Source organism: Phascolarctos cinereus, unplaced genomic scaffold, assembly GCF_003287225.1.
Source record: "Phascolarctos cinereus isolate Bilbo 61053 unplaced genomic scaffold, phaCin_HiC Scaffold_4;HRSCAF=312, whole genome shotgun sequence".
Lineage (NCBI taxonomy): Eukaryota > Metazoa > Chordata > Mammalia > Diprotodontia > Phascolarctidae > Phascolarctos > Phascolarctos cinereus.
Window position 1 is genome coordinate 586,727,553 of NW_027555847.1, and position 17,617 is coordinate 586,745,169.

The window sequence follows — 17,617 nt, forward strand, 5'->3', positions numbered from 1 at the left end:
TCAATAAAAACAAATGGAAAGAGGCAGCGAGGTGGCACAGTGGATAGAGCATAGGCCCTGGAGTCAGGAGGACCTGAGTTCAAATCCCATCTCAGACTAGACATTTGACACTTACTAGTTGTGTGACCCTGGGCAAGTCACTTAACCCCAATTGCCTCACTCCAGAAAAAACCCAAATGGAAAAAAAAGTCTTCCTTTCCATTCCATTATGTTGCTAAATACACTATGAGGATAGAGAATAAAAGGAGATAAATGATCTAGGGATGAGGTGGGGTGGGAACCAAGATCCATTATGTTATCATACAGATTAAACTGGAAAATTGTCATATTTTAGTATAGTGTAGCACTATTTTAACATATATATAATTTTCAAAACTATCCTGTTTTGAAAGATAAAAGCCATTGGACAGACAGAACTGAATATGAGTAATCCTGAAGAAGTATTACAGCTTGCAGCCCAGAGAAGAAAGAAGAAATTTCTCCAAGCAATGGCAAAACTTTACTTTTAAAGAAATGTTCTCATTCAAAAAGTATGATTAACTTTATTTTTTTTAAACAAAGTTTAAAATAAACAGTATTAAAATATTACATTTATACAATATATGTACAAATAAGTGGTGGTGTTTTCCTCACACAATGCACTGAAACATTTTAAGGGGAAAAAAACTAACCTAGTGCAGTTTCTTCAAAAGAAGAAAAGATTTCACAGATCAAGTAGCAGAAATAATCTAGTGTAATTTTTTTTCTGATGAAGTCCAATTGCTTAGATGCTGATATTTATACAGAAATTTCTCTTTATATACCAGGTTCTTGAGTGCCCCATTTTGAGTTCTTACATTATTTTTCTAGTAAGTTTTCTAGAAGCCACTGTACATACACCTTTTTTTTTGCTTTAGCCGTTTCTACTTTAAATCATCTCTCTCCACATTGTCTTTTTATTCATAATGTATTTTTTGAGGGGAACCCTAAATTTTCTGAACATAAATGACTTTAGTCTTTACAACTTTTAAAAAACGTACCTTAAAGGGCATATTTTCTTTGATATTTCATAAAGCTATTTTTCATATAAAAATTTTCCCTATTAAAATCATTGTGATAATATACAAAGGTTTTATATAAAGCAACCTGTATATTAAACAAAGCTCTGATTAAGATGTGCACAGCTATTTGCTAAATCTGAAGTTTAGAAAAGCCAACCTTTTTCTTGTTTTATCTTCTTTAGTTTTACCCAAAGATTATATTAATCTTCCTAAAATTCACAAAAGTTTGTGTATTTTGGAGCAGAATGCTATTGCAGCTGTAATGAAAATTTTATCTTATTAAACCTTTGTAAACAGTCAAGAAGTTTTTTTCAAGAATTAACTGAATAGCACCAATCAAATGAGTTCTTGAACTTCCAGAGTACAATTTAAAAGTAGCACTCATCTAGTCCAAAATATCTCAAACAGTAACATTCCTAATTTATCAGAATGAACTTTGTTGCACAAGTCCCAAAAATGTAGCTATGGTAAAAATTATATCTGACTACATAGTTCCTGGATCTGTACTCACCCTGGAAATGAAATACTAATGTTTGTAAACTAGTTCTGCTGTTTTCTTGACAGCTAAAATTTGAACTATGGTTATCCCAATTGTGAATGAATGGATAGGCTTTTAACTTGTTCATGGCAGTGTAATTCTCAGTTGGTTAGCACTATTAATAAAATTGTGTTTTAGCTGTTTCAGTACTCCAAAAAGAATATGATATTCTACTGCCAAGTAAGGACAAATCCACTCAGCATGTTGTCAGTTAACTTTGTCTTTTAGTGTTTTCCTGGGGATTTTTCTGTGCTCTTCGGTGGTGTCATGATGCCTCCACTGCACACTGGTGATAACTGTCCTACTTTTGTGAAAGCTGACACATAATTGACTTCCTCCTGTTTTGAAAAAGAAAGATCTATTGTCAATACAAATCATTTTAGCAACAGAATTGTCAAATTTATTCTCTCTCAAATTTTCTCTTTCAAGCATTGGCCAACTATAACTCTCTTTGGTCATGTTTCCAAAGCTCAATAGTACTCTGCCTTTTATGTTCAGCTGCCTGTTAAAGTTTGCACAAATGTATTAAGCATTCTTCTTAATCTTAATTGTCCTTACCAGCTTTTCTAATTAATTGCATAATGACGTGTAACTGTAAAATCCTGAGGTACCTTCTGGATAGGAAGCAGGTCAAACTGAGTATATCATTATATTCATTTTGAAATAATGACAATAGTAGTGTGGTACACTTATCCAATGTTCTGGATAAGAATTAGCTCAATTTCCTATTTCCCTAGCCATGTTAAATTAATTATAAGTTTGGTCTAGCAGTATCAATTTGCATTTTGTGATATGCTAAGATAAAAACTAGGTGAATAATGTTCTTTATTTGGATAATAAATTATCCAAAATGATTTAAATTTCAGATTATCTTTTCAAACCCCAAAGAAAGCAAAGTCATACCAGCATAGCCAAGTAATTTGTGTGTGTCTGGATATTGTGTCTGTCTTCTACAGAAATCTTCTTAAAAACCTTCAATTTCACCGGAGGACCACCCTTCACTACTCTGGCAAAAGGTACCATCCATTCTACACATTCTGAAATGTTGTCCCACTCTAAACCTGTGGATCAAAAGGAAAATGTATAGTTCACATTACAGAAAAACAGTTTTTCCTTTAAAATATACGTTTGTGTGTGTGATGCTTTGCCTCATCTTCTGGAACTTAAGATATATGAGCTTTCTTCCCCTTCTCTGCCTTATTATTTGATCCCCAAGTTTAATGTCTATATCTCTCTGTATCTCACTGTATTTGGAAAGAAAAAGATACTGTTTATTCATCTTGCCTGTGGTATTATGCCAATATCTAAATGTGAATTGGGAGGTGATGGTTAGCAACATTAGCGGCAGTTTATGTGATCAACTTTTAGATTTTAGTAATGGCAACTGATTTTATGTTAGCCACGTCTAGACAATATACTCATTTTGTATTGCTGCTTTGTATGCCTTGGAATCATGACTGAGACATGTCAGAGATTTAGACTAATTACAGTTAAAAACATCTAAAGACAACTGGCTAGTTTTCAAAGTGCAAGCCAAGTTTTCAGCATAACATACAAATAAATTTTCATATCTGTACTGTTTCTCAGAATATAAATTTTTATTCATCTCATAGCAAAACTACAGAGTGAGTGTTGCAGCAGACAAAAGTCTGTTCAGATAAAACAGTGACTACTTCTTTACTCTATTTGTAACGAATTAAAATTTCCATTTGAGCTTAAACTTTCTTTTATATATGGATTTTTATGTGAAAATAAGGGAAATAGCATCCAGTAAGAGAGTACACAGAATTCGGAGTTAGGCACCTGGGTTCAAAATCCCTATTTAGGCCCTTCTTACTTTGTGTGACCATGAACTTTATACTTCCTAGGCCTCAGTTTCCTCATCTACAAAATGAAAGAGTAGGACTAGAAGTCTTTCTAAGAACCATTGAAGCTCTAAATCTATGATTTCATGATCAGATTAGAAAATTTCACTCAAATCAAAAGTGAAAGTATTGTCCCTCAACAATTAGACTTTAGGTTAAATTTTTATAATTTAATAGCATGAGTTATTGTATTGTATAAAGAAGTCAAGTAGGAGAATGTCTTACCTGAAGCTTTCTTAACAACTTCAATAGAGGTAAAATGGCATAAAGCAGCTGCAGCCAATATCCTATACTGGAATTCTAATGAATCAATGGAGAGAATACACAGATCCAGGAGCTATCCAAGGAAAAATAGTTAATTATGATCAGCTTGGGAAGTGAAGATTATAATTATATGCTTGTATGAAGGCTGTAACAGTATGTTAGGGGGAAAAGTGGTGACAGAAATGTCCTACCTCTTACCCTTCCACTTCTGTCAAAACACTAAGATTTGGTACTGGTCAATGGTATACATAAGGTTTTATTTCATATTTAATTTTTAAAGTAGATTTTATTATAATAGTAATAATTTAATTTCATGATTCTAATATCAAACCTTCACCTGGGTTCCCAGATCTGGCCAGCATGGTTGCAAGCTCTTGGAGGGCCTGCCAATCTGGAAAGACTACAGAAGGACAAATGTAATGGCAAACTATTTCTTGACCAGGTTACTTTTCACCCATCATAACTAATGAAAATAGTATAGATATAGAGGGGTCAGGTAATAAGGAGTTACACACACCCAAAAGTCACAGGTCTTTTATGGGATGTTGAAGTGCCACATAAAGTTATTTATAAGTTAAGGTTAAATTTCTACAGAAAATAATCAGAATTACCACTAGATCTCTTTTAGCCCACTTAAATTTTTTTAACCAGATTTTTAAAAAGAATTTTTTTTTTTTGCTTTTTGGTTAGGCAGTGGGGTTAAGTGACTTGCCCAGGGTTACACAGCTAGTAAGTGTTACATGTCTGAGGCCGGATTTGAACTCAGGTCCTCCTGAATCCAGGGCTGGTGCTCTATCCACTGCACCAGCTAGCTGCCCTGCACCTTAAGCACTCTCATCTTTTCTTTTTTAGGGGAAGTATGTTCATGGGAGTTTTAAGAGCAGTTTTATTCATTTTAAGCACAATACTCTCTGAAGTTCTCTGGAAACACAAGTGGGGAAAATAGGAAATAGTTTTTTTTGGTGGATTCAATTCAGTATGCTTTATTCAACATGAAAAACATAGGTAGTAATGCTAATATAAATCCATTAAAAACTTTTATACCTGGGCTATTTGAACAAACTTTTCCTGGGAATACTGAGGTAGGAGTACTTTAGGAACATCTTTTAGAGCATCGACTTGAAGAAAGACATTCAGCCAGGCAATGACTGTTACTGGACAGAGTTCCCACTTTAAAGCCTGTTAACAGAAGTTTTAAGTTCTATATTATAACAAAGACAAATTCATATTATTGGGTCTTTCAGAAGGCCTTTAAATATCATCTAGTCCATCCTTTCATTTTAGATGAGGAAACTACCTAGTGTGAGTAACTGAGAAAAATCTAAACCCCATTTCCATACTCCTTGTCCTTTCCACAATACTATACTGCCTCTAACATATTTTAAGAATCAGATTGATTTCAGCTCACTTCTTGACATCAGTTAAGTTTCTGTGGCCCAACTTCCTGTTTCCTGAAGTGTGTTGATAAATGGATGCTTTGAAATATTTATCATAATCTCTGGTTCTGGAAAATCAGAATTTAAATAGCCAAAACAACCATTCCCTAGTCCTGTTAGCTACTAGCCAGTGTCATTTGCACTGAAGCTCTTTGATCCTGATACTCATTCTCATTTCTCCAATTTTTCTTGACTATCTCTAATCTGGCTTACTCATCATTTAAAATGTTCTTAATGACAGTTTTGAATTAGCCATTATGTGGTCACTGACTATTCATTCGTATATTTGGCACACATTGCTTATTTTGTACAGTGTAGAGTATATGGAGAGATAACGAAGCTGAGATAAATAAAGTTCTTGGTTTCTTGGGGTTTATAATCTAAGCACATTGTGATATCCACAATGAAACAAAGCCATTACCAGCTAGGGCTAGATTATGAAAATGAACCAGCCTAGTATAATCATATAATGAAGTGATTGACAATGCACTTAGCATTTAATTGACCCTTAGAAATAATGAAAATTTATCTTAATTACCTTTAATATAATGAGTTCCATCCCCAGGATATCATCTTCACTGCAAGCACCATCCGTGACATAAGCAAATTCTTGTAATTTAGGAGCATAGATTTCCTTTAAAGATGAAATTTTGTATTTTAAATAAGAGCTCATAGTGAAAGAATATAAAAGCATTACTCAAGTCAGCTGTGCACTAAATATATTATCATTGAGGACAACTTCACAGATAAGTTATAAATCTTCACATTTATTGAAGGCTAAAGAGTGGCTGGTGGAAGTGGATAGAAAGACAGCAAAATGAATAAAAAATAGTTCATGCCTTCATAGGATTAGTTATGTATATAATGCAAGATAGAATGTAAAAGTGGAGTCAGAGGTACAAGTGAATGATGAGTCAAGATTTGAGTAACTACATCTGAATGAGGAATGATCTTGGAATTAAGAGTTTGGAACTTGGGGGAGGAACAAGTAGGCTGGTAAGAGACCTTGGTTAAAATAAAGGGTTTTAATAAACCCTATGCTTTGTTGAGAAGGAATGAATAGCATGAGCAAAAGGCATTATGTTGTGAATGCATCTGGGGTCCAGCATATTTAACTACTGTAAAATATGTACTTATAAGATGTAAAGGGAAAGTACCAGGGTAAGAGATTGGGACTAAATCACTTAGAACCTTAAATTCAGATGGAAGCATTTGTTCCTGATCCCAAAAATAATGGAGTGACATGAGCAAAAGTGTAATTTAGGATGAAAAGCTTGGCACCAGTCCCTACAATGGGACTGTATTGCAGGTAAGACATAAACCACATAATAACAACATGTTATCCTAATTCAGGGGATAGTAACAGTATTAAACATGAAACAATATCCAGGCAGGGGGGCAGTACTAACTTACGACCTTATAATCACATGCAGATGTAAAATATAAGGGTAATATGGTGAGCTAGAGATCTAAACATCTGCTAGAGTTCCTATTAAAAGCAGAACTGCTCACGAATTCTTGATTAGCCTTTGAGATTACCCTTCCCTACACCTTTTGAAGAACAAAGGAAATGTCATTCTGGATCTCATCCTGACAATATGAAGGAATTGGCTACCAAAACAAAAATGAGGGAAACATTGAAAGGTAATCTTGAGAGGAAGTCACTACTCTTTGAGTTAGAAGGAAAAGCCAGTTACAGTTGGGGACACACCATAGTTTTTTTGAAAAACAGATTTCAGAGAAAGGATAGGATGGTATGGTCAAAAATTATATAGTAATAGATGAGTTTGAAAAATATTATCAAATCTCATACATTGGACACAATTTAGTGATGATAAATTACTTTGACTCAAGACATCGTCTACCTTTAGTGATATATGCAGTGCCATTTTTGAAACACAGATTGTATGTAGTATCTGAACTTAATATTTCTTTGATGTTATTATGGGAACAAATGTATTGATGCAGAATCACTATGGAACTTCCAAAACAAAGGTGCTATAGAGTATTAAACATTTAACATTCTAATCAAGTACACGTGTTAAAAGTCTAAGTGAAAAGCATTTGCTACTTCTTCCATTAAAAATGTATTTCAGAAATCATCACTTACCTCAAGTTTTGAAGCAATGAATAATGAGGTAATACCAATGAGCTGAAGCATATTTTTGTTTATATCCTTTTGTGTCAACATAAATCTATCAAAAAAGTCTTGAGCAAGATAAAATGTTTCCCTGTGAAGTGTATATACTTCACATACCTAAAGAGGAATTAAGACATTTAAATTATTCTTTAGGTTTCTTCAAAGTGAAAAGTAATTCTAGACATACTAGAAGTTAAATTAAGCACTTTTATTTTTAAAGCTAGATTTTTAAAAATTACCTTGGGCAAATTTTTTAAAGTTGTTAGTTGCTACTAGAATGAGTGGGTTTATTTCTTCTCCCCAAACTACTAAGTGGAGGTGCCAATTTGCAAAACTACTTTATCTCCAATTTTACTTCCATACAGTTTATAGAAAGTTATGAATACTTGGGTCAGTTCCTCCCTAAAGTTATCACAACTATATGACTGAAAAAGGAAGGGGACCACTTGTATTAAGGGGGATAATAATGTAGTTAGCCCTTGTGAGACATTGATATTCAAGTAGGTCCCTGGAATATGGGTTTCTTAACCTGAGTCTGTGGCTAGATTTGGAGAGATCTGTAAACTCAGATGGGGAAAAAAATTTTTCAGTAGAACTAGTTTCCTTTTTAATACTATGTATTTTACTCATTTAAAAACATTCTTCCAGGGAGTTCATATGCTTCACTTGACTGCCAAGAGAGTCTGTTATACAACTTTAAAAACTGCTAATTAGAGGAAGACCTTTTTGCATCCTGGGTGGTGTCCTTGCAGAAGATTTAGGGAGGCAGAGATGAGACACAAGTAGTTAGGTGAAGCATCTGTTCTCTGATCAGTGAGATTATATTTCTGAGACACTGGTGCATCTAAGGGACACCTAAGACAATTACATGTACCTTTCCTTTAACTCTTACGTGCTTTTAAAGAAAGCTTTGTTAATGCTGTCTCTTTTTCCATCGCCAATGGGCCTCCTCTTCCCTAGAGAACACTCAGAACTTGTCAGCACACTGGTCATGTTTGAAAATGTGTGCCTCATTCTGTACCTGTAGTCCACCACCTCTGCTGAGCAGTAGGAGGTTTGGTTCAAAGAATCATCTTTTATTCTTTGTACCTTAGGGTCTACTGGTGGTACTTGGCTATTGCCTAACTATACAGGTGGCTTTCCAATTTAAAGTGATTATTCTAACAGGGGTAGACTTAAGGGTCTGGGTTTTTTTTTCCCCCAGAGGTGGTGAGAGGCAAGGTTAAGGGTATATTTCTGGAGTATGCTGTTAAATGAAATCCAGAAAAGTTTAAGATCACAGGCCTATCCTACAAGGACATTCAGAACTCTAGCTATCCTGCCTTTTTTCTTCAGAGACCGTGGTCTTCTCCAAGGAACCTCACTACCCTGAACCTGGGGGTTTAGGAATTGTTCAGTCAGACTTTTTATTTCCCCCAAATGCATGGGTATGTTAGGATTCCTTGGCATAGTTTAGGAATGCAGAAATTATATCTTCAGTCTCCCTGCTTGGTTCTTTCATTTTTACTTAAGAAAGTTGAGGATCCTATTTAGTGATCAAGCTGGTTAATGCCGTCTATAATACAGTTATAACTCAGCTCCTTAATGCTGCAGAATAAAAGCTCATAGTTCTTTATTACTTTAAGGTATATTGTTGAGTCACTTCAGCCACGTGCAACTCTTTGTGACTCCATTTGGGATTTTCTTGGCAAGGATACTGAGTGGTTTGCCATTTCCTTCTCCAGCTCATTGTTCAGATAAGGAACTGAGGCAAACAGGGTTAAATGACTTGCCCAGAGCAACACAGCTAGTAAAAGTGTTGAGACCAGATTTGAACCCAAGAAAATGTCTTCCCGATTCCAACCCCAGTGTTCTATCCATTGGGCCACCTAAGCGGCCCTACTTTGAGGTATACAAGGTATTTTCTTCACAGAACCTTTATATAATAGGTAGGGTATTATCATTTCACAGATGCAGAAACTATAGCCCAAGTTAAGTTAATAAGTGAGTCATAGATAGCATTTCAACCTAGACTCCTTTTAAATTCTTTAAACCCGTTCTTTTAAATTATCTCTCTCTAAGCATATGTGGCAATTGACATAGGGCTAGTTTCCGGTTTTAGTCATGCCATCAACTGCAAATAACACAAAGACTGAAGCAGATAAATTTTTTTTAAAAAAATCACTAGCCTAATTTCTGCTTTAAGAAATTTACATGGATGAGTATGGGAAATTTTGATTTTTAGTTTTTGAAACAAAGCAAAAATAGTTGAACTCACCTCTAAAAGCCAGTCCAGAAGTATTGACCTCATCTGTGGTTCTAAGTCAGAGTGTAGCATTTCAAAATGTTTGTCATGAACATATTTGGTCTCCTTTTTTAACATATTAAACCAGACATCCTTAGAACATCCCCAACTATGAAAGAGAAAAAGAATATGATATACAGTTTTGTTGGGCAAAAATGTACTTCATTTCTATTGAGGGATCTATTAAATTAAGGTATATGGCTTTTACAATTAAATTCAAACATTGAATAGGATGGCTTGCACAAAGTCTAAGCTTAGGAACTGGGGCTACATGAATAAACAGTTCCCATCCTTAAAAGATGTTAAGAACTACTAGGGAGGGACACAATATATATGTACATTAGTACTAGTAAACTGATGAGAAGGGATCCAGACAAAGAGTTTTAGGAAAACTTAACTTAAGCTAGAACAGTGGGAAAGGGGATAGAGGTACATCATTGTAGATTTCATTAAAAAAGGTAGAACATAAGGTTAGCCTTTGAGAAAGGAGTTTGACAAAGATAGAGAATGAATGTATTTTAGCCATGAGAGACCATTAAAACAATTAATGGAGGTCATCTTGTACAAAACAGGTAGTTGTCCAATTACATTATGTGAAGTAATTTGAAATAAGGACAGAAAGGTAGGCTGGAGCTAGTGTAACAGCATGCAGACTAAGGAGTTTTTTCTTTTATCCAACAAAGCTACATAAAGGCTCATTCATATCCACAGTATCATCTTCAACTTGTCATTCACACTCACCTCACCTTTCCACTCTGTGACCAAATGTTATTTCTGTCTTCACCGCTGCTACCCTGCTTCAGATCCTTTCTCATTACCTCCCATCTGCACTGTTGCAATAGTGTTATGGTTGGACTCCCTGCCTCAAGTCTCCTCCTACTCTAGTCCATCACTCAGCTACCAAAGAGATCTTCCTAAATCCCCTGTGTCACCATGTTACCTGCTGCCATCTATTTAAACTCCAATGGCTCCCTGTTACCTCCAGGATCAAATATAAAATCCTGTAAGACTTGTTAAGTCCTTAACAACCTGACACCTTCCTATTCTTCTTGGATTTAACTTCCTTCCACATGAATGACACTGGCTTTCTTGCTGTTCCTCACACATAATACTCATCTCCCAACTTGAGCATTTTCCCTGGCTGCCCTGGGTGCCTAGAATACTCCCCTCCTTACAGTCCCCACAGCTTCTCTGGCATCCCACAAGATTGAGGTCAAATCCCACCTTTTGTAGAAAGCCTTACCTGGTCCCCAGCTGCTAGTATTTTCCCTCTGAAATTATTTTCCATTTACACTAGATGTACATTGTATGTATCTTGCAGATATATAATCATTTGTTTCCCCCATATTAGAACATAGGGACCATGATTTTGCCTTTCTTTGTATCCACAGCACCTAGCACAATGGTTGGCACATAGGTAAATGCTTACTGACTAAAGAAGCCACTAAAAGTTTGTGAACAGTGAATTGACATGATTATAAGATCAGACTTAGAGATGGATAAAGGTCAGGTGATCTCTGTATTGTATTGATAACTTCGTGAAGAGTATAAAAGGGGAGACTAGATAGGGAGATCAGTTAGGAGGTTTTTACAGTGAAAGGGGATTTTTGATTATTGATAGTTGTTTGAGCCTCTTAAAAGTTGGTTTTGCAGTATTCATTCATTCTTCTAATAATAGACTTTTAAAAGTTTTCAGATCTTTTCCATTTATATATTTGGTTCCCTCAACAATCCTGTGGAATAAGTTCTACAAGTATTATAATCTCTTTTTTAGAGATGTGGATATTAGGCCTGAGAGATTGTAACTTGCCCAGGATCACATAAGTACTAACTCTCTTAGCCAGAATTGAAATTTAGATGTTCTTGAGTCTTTAAGTTCATGGTCCTATTTTTTAGGCCACTTGGAGGCACTAACATGATAATTTTTTAAAAATATAAATGTGTTTTATAAATATATATGTATATACATATATATGTGTATAACTTTTAATTGAAGAGTACTTGTGTTTAATTTTTAGGTTGGCCTTTCAGGATGACAGTAAAATAGCAATAAATCAGTAGCAACATTAACTTAAATTATAAATATTTTAGGTTTTCCATCCATTTTAGAAAAGTATTGAAAATAACTTACCTTAGGTCAGGCAGAGGTGAAGGATTTATGAAAAGGTTTTTAAACCTATAATTAGTAAATCTGGAGAAGTCACTGGTGACAGTTTCTTTGTGTGGTGTTTCAATAATAATGCAAGGAGTGATACCCCCAGATAACACAGATGGCCAGCAATTCTGTCATTTAAAGAAAATAAAAATTTAGTTTATTGATGATCTATTTTATTCAATAGTAAAAAAGATCTGTTTATAATTTTTAGAAATGAAACTTATGATTGTAAAAGCACCTATGTATCAAGCAATCTGATTTTTAGAAATCAAGTATTTAAGATGACATGTAAGTTATACAGAGTATTTATTTAGTTCCTAAGTGTCAAGATGACAAAATATGGTCAAAGGATCAAATCTTTGCAACTAGCAGAAACCTGAAGCAGAAAATAAGAAGGCCAAAAGTGGAGTCACCACAGAGCTAATTAAATGGAAACAGGTAGAGGAGGGAGCATGGGAAATGTAGTTTTAGAATGCCAAATTTCTAGACTTACAAAAATTTACATTTTCCTCACCACAGCTATACCAACAAGGGTGCCTTCTGAAAATAAGATTCTCACATTTTACTTATACCTGCTTCATGAGTCAATTTATACTATTTAACTGGGAAACTTAAAACACTGAAAATGACTGAGAAGTAATAAGTGCTGTTTTCCAAAAGAATGTGTTCAAGGGGAGCAGTGTAAAAGTATAGAGCCTTGGCTCCAGGATCCCCTTCATGGCAAAGTATAAGAGAAGGGATAATAAGGTTCCAGTAAAAAACTTGAGGTTCTGGATGTTGGACCCAAATGCCAGGCTATCCAGGTTGTAGTCAGTAGAACACTGGTACAGTCATGAAGTGAACAAAGAGCTGTATATCGGAAAGGATTAGGCGGGCCCTGGACTGGCCAGACCACTCCAAGGGGGAGGGATTTACAAAGAGGAACCAGCTGCTAGAAGACTGACTTACTCTGTACTCTGCAGTTGTAATAGTCAGGCTCATATATCCTAAATCACCCAGACGCCAAGCTGAACCTCTAGGCGGCATTTCAAGGTAAAAAATATCACATGGACCTTTTCTATTGTGAAGCAATACCCCTCAAAATCTTCCACCCATGGCCTTAAGTGGCTTTCACTAATCCACCCTGCTTTTACCCAGTCTTGCCTTACCCTAATTTCATATTGCTGTCTCTTGGCCACAGTCTCCTCTTTTCTTTTCTTTACATCCTAGAATATAAAAAACAACCAGTAGTAAATTGAAGTCCCAAAACGATAACATCAAGTGTTCTTGTAACTTTTCTGAGCTTCTCGACTTACCTGAGCTGTTTTCCTTTTTTTGGCTTGAAGGAATTGAGTTTCCGGGGGGGAATCTGTTTGACTGGTCTGTGGCTGCTGCTTAGCTTGCAGTCGGCTACTACAAATGGTAAACAAAAAGAAGGGAAAGAATAAAAAAAAGATCTGCTGTTGAACAACAAGCACTCTCATATAGATTACACAAAATATTACCTTCTTCTTGACATTTTTTTCTTTGGGTTCTTCGAAGCTTCTGGAGAAGGAAGGGGAAAAATAGTCAAGCACATGGTTAGTTAGATGTGTGTTCCATAAACCAGAGTCATTAGTGAAGTGGGGAGATAGTCATTTTGGTTGTCCCATCATTATTTATTCTAGATTTTCCAAATTAATTTACTGGGGAGGAAAGGGGGAGAGCATGCTTTTCTATCCACCACCAGATGAAGTACAAGAACTCTGAAATACATATTATGCAGACTTACAAAATCCAAATGACTATTTATATAGATTATCCCACAGAGGGAGGCCCGAAGTAAATTCCCCAAACAGGTCTCCCCTCTGCACGACCCCCATTCCCATGCGGGGGGAAAGGAGGGAGACTTAGGCACCTTAGCCTTCTACCCCTCCTTGGAGGCAGCAGCAGCCGGAGCTCCCCGAGTCCCTGGCCCCTAGGTGCTAGGTGCCCAGGATCCTGACCCGTCTGCACTAGGGCTGGGTGTGGAGGTCGGGGGATGGGGGGGGTGGGAGGTGGGGGTGGGGGTGGAGAGCCAAAACTCTGGGGAAGCCGGTTCCGCGCCAATTTGGAGAGCGGCAGTGGCGGGGAAGCCAGAGGGGGAGGGAACTGAGGCTCGGGTCGTGTCCTTCAGCCTCCTCACTTCCCTTCCTCTCCGCCCTCGGGCAGGGAGGGGGCAGCCAGTCCTTTCCCTCCCAAGCCCCCGCTTGGGAAACTGGGAGTAAGAATGGGCTATCTTCAAACAAGAAGTTTCCCCATACCAAAGCTGGGCAAATCCTGCCCTGCCTGCCCCTTCCCCCATCCTGACCCCAAAGCAGGCAGGAGGCTCCATTCTCTCTGGGCTGACACCCCCTGGGCTCCAGCTACCCTGGGCACCCCACGCAGCTCTGCCCGCCCGCCCTCGGGCAACAGGGTCCCGGGGTGACCCCAGGTTCGTGACACGCAGCCGTCCCTCCCAGGCTGAGCCTTCCTGAATCCCTCTTCCCGGCTCGGGCTCCCGCCCGCGGGAAGGAACCCGACCAGATAGGATGGATATGAGCTCCGCTCAGCGGGGGGGTCCCCGAGTCCCCAGCCCCCAGGCCCCATTACCTGCTCCACCATCAGCCCGGCTGCAGATCCGCTCTCAGCTGGCGCCGGCGCCAACCCTATATATACCTCGGAGCCAGCACCGCCCCATACGCATGCGCCTGAGACTGACACCCCTGGACAGCGCCTGTTCCCCTCCCCCGCCTCGGCCCGCGCCGCTCGCCAGCCCCGCCCGCCCCGCCCGGCGCGCGGGCGTCCTGCGGCGCGAGCCGCTACCCAACCGGCGCGAGCCCCACCTGGCTCCCGCCTCGCCTGGTCCTTTTCCTCTACGCGAAGGGTGCCGGCGGCCGCAGGCCGCGGGGCCCAGACCCTAGGCTCTGGGGGGAACAAGGGAGCTGAAGAAGAGACTCCTTTCTCGTCTCTCCTCTCCGGCCCCGGCATCTCCCGCCACGACTCTCCTCCCGCCCCTCCGCCCTCGGGGACGGGGCCTGACTCGAGGGTGTGGCAACTGTAAGGAGGCTATGAGGAGGTGGGGGAAGAAGCGGATAGGCTGGTCGGAGAGGTGACACCCGTCAAACCCGAAAGGTGAGACGCCGGGGCCATACGGGCGGCGGCAGCAGCGGAAGAGGAGCAGGAGGTGGCAGCGGCCGGCGGCTGCTCCTTTCCTCAGCTCCCGGCACAGGCGCTGGCTCCGCCCCTTCACGAAAGGGGCGGGGCCAGGGCTGCCCCTCTGACCAATGGGATGCGACAACGGCACTACAACGTGGAGCTGCTGCAGAATGTAAACAGTGCCGAGGCTGCCGGGCCGAAGCCGGCGTGGTGGCATGTCCTCAGCTGGCCCCGCAGCCCTGTGCAGCCACAGACGCGGCTCTTGGACTTCGTGTCAGAGAAAGAGGGAGGTCGGTAGGAGGGCAGGGCCTGGTCACGGACCTTGCCCTTTGTCCCCGCTCCTGGACTAAGACGTATCTCCCCATTTTCCGCCTCTGTCCTGGGCCCTCACCTCTCCTCCTCCAATCCCCCAGTCCACCTCGGAGGCCTGGTGCTGGAAGCGCGAGCGCCGTCTCTGTGCTTCCTTCCTACTGCCATGCGGGTTCAGGCTCGTCGGGGTTCCCAGAAGAACCCCGGCTTTCGTCTGCGGGACGTGCGGGAGGGGTAGGGGAGAGGGTTGGTCTTCCGCCGCTAGCCTAGGGGGGCGAACTAGGCACAGGTCCGGACCACGTGTAGTGCCCGCCCCCTTCTCTGGGCCCGCCACCGCTGCGGCGAGCCCGCCTTGGAGCTTCCCGCGTGAGCCCCTGCGCGGGCAGGAGCCGCCGGAGGTTCTGCGGGACAGCCCGCCCAGCGCCTTCCTATCGATGGAAGACGAGTGGCACCCCCTGCACCCTCCTGTCTCTTCCTGTCTTTGGCCTGATTGCCCCACCCTTCCCCTGAAGGTATGTGGGACCGACCCTCGGGACACGTCGACTTTCAGTTTCCTTAGACTGGACTAAGCTGGAGCTAAGCGCTGGCCCCGAGCGTGCGGGCCTGGACTCTGGCCGGAGGAGGGAGAAGGGTTTATCTTTCCCGGCAGAGCTCGAGCTGTTGAGGTCGGGCGTGCGGGGCAGAGAAGCGGGACCAGCTCCGGCCGCATGGAAGGGGCACGGCTTCATTTGTTCGGGATGCCTTCTCTGCGGCCTGGCGGGGCTTCACCTCCTTCCTAGGGAGAGGAGAAGGATACGCAGACACAGAGGGGGAGGGGGAGAACTGGGGTGTAGGGGGAGCATGCAGAAGTCTTTGAATGGATTGCAAGGAAAAGCTATCCACTTAGACAAAACATACAAGAAATCAGGCCGTGACTGAGACTAATTATTATTTAGAATGAATAAACAAACGCTTGACCAATTAGCAAATTGTAAAGGAGGCACTTAAATTTAAAATACTTTCCCATATATGTGTATGTATGTATTCACAAACAGGCTTACAATAAAAGAAGTCTTGAATACTCATAAGGCCACCTTTTAAGGAAAATTGTAGTCACTTCTGCCACATTAGAAAGAGAGGCAGAAGTAGCATTGTGTATTAAGAAAACATACACGTATTATCTATGTATACTTATACGTACATACTTACACACATTTTGGTCATTCTCTTTCCTTTCAAACAAATACGCAGATCAGGCTAGCAGTAAGAGAGATCTTCAGAATACTCATAAGGCTCCCTTCTAAGGGACATTGGAGTCACTTCTGCCATATTAGAAAGAGAGGCAGAATAGCATTGTGTATTAATATATACATATGTAGTATATATACATGCATGTATATCTGTATATACACGTATACAGATATATTTTAGTTGTGATCTGAAGTTTTAAAAGAATACTCAGATGAGGATGGCAGTAAATAAGGCCTTCAGAATACTCATAGCACCTTTTTAGGGAATTTGGAGTAGCTTCTGCTATATTGGAAAGAAGAGACACAAGGTACCATTGTGTATTAAGAAAATATGCACATGTGTATGTTTTACATATTGTGTATATTTACATATTGTATAGTTACATATTTTTGTTATGCTTAGGTGTTAAAAGAATACCAGCTCAGGATAGCAACGTACTAATAATGTCACCTTTTTAGGGAAACTGGGAGTCATTTTAGCCATATTGGAAGGAGGAGAGGCAGAATACTATTGTATATTAAGAAAGTATACTCATGTGAAAAAAATCTAGAAACCACAAAGAGAGAAGCATGGTAAAGGGCATTTGGACGAAGATCAACAGGAAAAACCAAAGTATTATATGATGTATGTTGTGTATCACTACATGCATATATGTAGTTTATCATGGTTATAAATGTTTAGGTGTTTTTGTCTCTAGAAGTCAAAGATAAAGTTCTTTAGAATCTCATAAGTATGAGTGGAGATTGAATATTACCATTTCCCAAAATTTTATCATCTTTCATTATGTCACCTTTTGTTTTATTTCTTCCATCCATAATAATTTCATTTTCCTTTACCTCATTTCCCCATATAAACCAGGGTTAAAATTCTTTCATCCCCCAAATTTATAAGATTTTCTTGTACATATCATGTGTGCTTTTGTGTGTGCTTTTATTCTGATAGAAGGAATATTCTAGAATATTTTTCCACAGTAGCCTAAAATTCAAAACATTGCAATTTTACTACATGCTTTACCAACAGAATGAGTGACAATGACCTTACCATGATTAAAGTGGAATCAAGTCAAAAGCATTATTAAATATTTACTAAGTGTATTTGTTTGGTCATTCATTCCTGCATTATTCCTTTGAAGATGACAGGAAAATTCTCAAAAGTACAAGTTTTGTTTTGTTTTGTTTTTAATGGATTGCTTCCTAATACTATTGTAAGAGCCACATTGAC

The 17,617-nt window shown here is 39.5% G+C and overlaps 2 protein-coding genes across 6 annotated transcripts in view; one reads left to right on the forward strand and one right to left on the reverse strand.

Moving 5' to 3' along the window:
• The window catches only part of INTS8 (integrator complex subunit 8), a 53,668-nt gene extending 50,509 nt beyond the window's left edge, over positions 1-3,159 (forward strand). For 3 of the 4 annotated variants that reach the window (XM_020968672.2, XM_020968685.2, XM_020968690.2), the window contains 2 exons: positions 393-530; positions 2,535-3,159. In XM_020968672.2, coding sequence (XP_020824331.1) covers positions 393-509 — 117 coding nt within the window. In that variant the 3' untranslated portion in view covers positions 510-530; positions 2,535-3,159. Of the gene's footprint in view, positions 1-392; positions 531-2,444 lie in introns of all 4 variants that reach the window. The other variant, XM_020968676.2, reaches the window with a different exon arrangement.
• Positions 523-14,800, reverse strand: CCNE2 (cyclin E2). 2 transcript variants are annotated; one of them, XM_020968702.2, is made up of 12 exons: positions 14,545-14,800; positions 13,207-13,246; positions 13,018-13,114; positions 12,871-12,927; positions 11,699-11,850; positions 9,541-9,676; positions 7,254-7,400; positions 5,682-5,777; positions 4,752-4,886; positions 3,669-3,780; positions 2,482-2,639; positions 523-1,916 (listed from the first exon to the last, which is right to left on the reverse strand). In XM_020968702.2, exons 1-12 carry the CDS (start codon positions 14,687-14,689, stop codon positions 1,803-1,805), a joined length of 1,389 nt encoding a protein of 462 aa, XP_020824361.1. In that variant the 5' UTR covers positions 14,690-14,800; the 3' UTR covers positions 523-1,802. The 2 variants fall into 2 exon arrangements, with proteins under 2 accessions (XP_020824361.1, XP_020824378.1); XM_020968719.2 differs by lacking the exon at positions 14,545-14,800 and adding an exon at positions 14,312-14,382.
• Between the last annotated feature and the right edge of the window lie 2,817 nt (positions 14,801-17,617).